The 2,934-nt window shown below is 34.2% G+C and overlaps 1 protein-coding gene across 1 annotated transcript; it reads right to left on the minus strand.

The window, feature by feature from the left end:
- Positions 1–901: 901 nt before the first annotated feature.
- Positions 902–2,527, minus strand: LOC145665250 (zinc finger protein 862-like). The gene has a single exon (XM_081732542.1). It carries the CDS (start codon positions 2,525–2,527, stop codon positions 902–904), a length of 1,626 nt encoding a protein of 541 aa, XP_081588668.1.
- Positions 2,528–2,934: the final 407 nt, after the last annotated feature.

The raw sequence follows: 2,934 nt of genomic DNA on the forward strand, positions 1-2,934 counted from the left end.
GTTGACGTAATCAGGGTTGCCAACAAACAATTAACATTTAGTACTAGATTAGAGAGTAGAAAATCACTAAAAATCACCAAATGTTAACACTCCATACTATATATATATATATATATATATATATATATATATATATATATATATAATGTAATGGAGAGAGAAAATCTGAATTAACTTTATCAAACTATAATGGCTAGATACTATTCCTACTTTCTAGTATGCCCCGTATCCGGAACAGGACAGTAGGGGAACGAAAAGATTTCGGATGAATAACTCAGTGGCGGCTCTAGAGGGAAGTCATATTGGTAAAAAATTAAATTACAATTTTACTGCTACAAGCTAAGGAAAGAAAGCTTATTCCATGCGCTAATTCCTTATAATGTATACAAGAATAAATACATTAGGTATTTCTTCCCTTAGCTTAGCGATAAAATTTAAATATTTACCATATGACCTCCTATACATCTGTAGTTTTTTAGTACATAAATAAACGCTATTATTATGTACTACGTAGAAACAAATCATTTGAAATACACTGAACGATTAGCACAAATGTGATTTTAGCAACTTCCCAAAATTAAGAATTCATTAGGAACTGAACCTAAAAGACTTGAAATAAATATATGTGTGTGAAACACAATTGAATAGGGGTCTACAATAATAATAATAATAATAATAATAATAATAATAATAATAATAATAATAATAATAATAATAATAATAATAATAATAATAATAATAATAATAATAAACTTACCATGCAGCATAGACGTCTTCAAATAAGGCACTAATTCCTACGTTGCAATTCACACTATATAATTATCAAATTTCGGTAATTGTTCTAGATAGAAATTATGTATGATATTCATATTTACATATTTACATTGATGCACTTTGTCTTTCAATTTTGGGGCCTTGGTGAAGATAAACACGATTTAGCGCGTTTTATGAGTTTCTTTGAAACAACCATACTTGCACTGTTTTGTCCCTTCAAAGCTTGTTTTGTTATGAGAATACTATTTAACATTGGAACCGAAAGTTTGTTCCTAATTTTAGTTTTGTTCAAGGTGACCGCTGAGAATATTCGTTCTGCAGCGGCCGATGAATGCGGTAATGCCAGCATCCCCTTTACAAATTTTGACAATGTCGGGAAAGCAATTTCTCCTGCTCCGTTCTTCAATTTACACACTTGCCACCAAAATTCCTCCATATCTTTATCCTTGAAATCGATTTTATAGTTCTGTAATCGACGCCACTCGGAATCAATAATTTCAAATTCGTTCTCTTCCACTATATTAGGAAAACGCACAGCCAAAGGGATCACAGAATTATACTTTTGTACGTTTGAAGGGTCAAGCATCAGAAGAGATTGCAACGTGTGATTCCCAAATTCAACACGTTTCAACAATTGTCTGCAGAATTCAATATAAAATCGCTGACATCTACGTCTGAACTCCATGAATTCTTTCGAGAGATTTTCATTCCTAATAAAAATCGCCTGCACTCGAGCACCCAAATACATATCTTCTATTTTCAAGAACTCTTTGGAATTTGCAGGGTTAATTTGATTTAGAGGAGTGTTGTCTACGTAACTCCTATCCATGTAATATTTTAAAATTGTTTTAAGCGTTGCTCCTACATTTTCTAATAGAGTGTGCAGCCTATACTTTTCGCTTTGGAATTCTAAGTTCAATTCCGTCACATGAGGGAGGAAAAATGTTAGAAAATAGAAATAGGCCTTCATTATTACATTTTCCAGGCCTCGTAGCAGATCTTGGGGGCGGCTGTCACGCTTTTCCTCTAGTGATAGTGATCGGAAGTATGCCTGCAATACATCCCATTGCTCAATAATTCGGGAAATAACTTGCTGGAGTGAGAGCCATCGTGTCTGGCTTAAACTTAATAATTTATGGGGTTTCATCTTGAAAAAATCTTGAATTTCTTTCAGTTCTGAGACTCGTTTAGAACTTGCATTGAAAAAAGAGGTTATATCTCTACAAAAGTTCTCAAGTGATTGAGGAAGTTCTTTACAAGCCTCAGATGCACATATATGAAAGCTATGGCAAATACAGCGCGCAACAAAAAGATGTCTATTCAATTCCATTAGTTTCGCGCTTACACCTGCGTTAACTCCCATCATAGTACTGGCGTTGTCAGCAGCAAATCCAATTAAATTTGAAATTGGGGTATTTCTCTCTTGGAAAAGCGTAATTATTGCTTCAAAAATTGTATTGCTTTTCCCACTATGAATTTCCAATAAACCTAAAAGACTATCCAATACTTGACCCTTTCCGGAGCTAAAGTAACGAACTACAACAGCTAGAGTTTTGGAATTACTTATGTCTGTAGATTCGTCAATAATAATTGAAAAATAATTGTTTCGCAGTTCTTCGGCGATCACTTCAATGTTTTCTTCCGCTAAAACATTTTTAATAATAGCAGCGGATTTTGTACGACCACATCGAATTTGTTTCGCAATTTGGGAATCCGGAAAACACACTTTTAAGAGTTCAGGTAAAGTGTCCATGACCGAAATAGGTAGATTTTGCTCTGCTAAATATGCAGATAATCTAACCTCGGCTTATGTCACTTGATCCCCTAAGCTATTTTCAACAGGTATTCGAAACGCACTGTCCAAAGTAACAGTGGTTTTCCTTTCTTCGACGCGTTTCAAATGCTTTGAGGTATGTAAATGGCGTTCCATTGCTGATACACTTCCTAAAAGCTCTATATCGCAATATTTACAATATGCTTTCCCAGGGGTTTTAGGGCTACACGTAAGCCAGTCTTTAAATTGCGGTTTGTCTTCCCAACTTTTTTTATATTTCTGCTGGTAATGCTTGATTTTTTTAGTTGAGTGTTCGACATCATTCATATCACTTGGTGTCACACTTTCGTTAGCTTTTCTTTTTGTACGAATGTTGTCGAAATTAC

Source organism: Thermobia domestica, chromosome 11, assembly GCF_964235325.1.
Source record: "Thermobia domestica chromosome 11, izTheDome1.hap1.1, whole genome shotgun sequence".
Lineage (NCBI taxonomy): Eukaryota > Metazoa > Arthropoda > Insecta > Zygentoma > Lepismatidae > Thermobia > Thermobia domestica.

What these genes read in the sequence shown, in the direction of transcription:
- LOC145665250 (XM_081732542.1), bottom strand. Translation starts at nt 2,527, where the DNA reads ATGGACACTTTACCTGAACTCTTAAAAGTGTGTTTTCCGGATTCCCAA.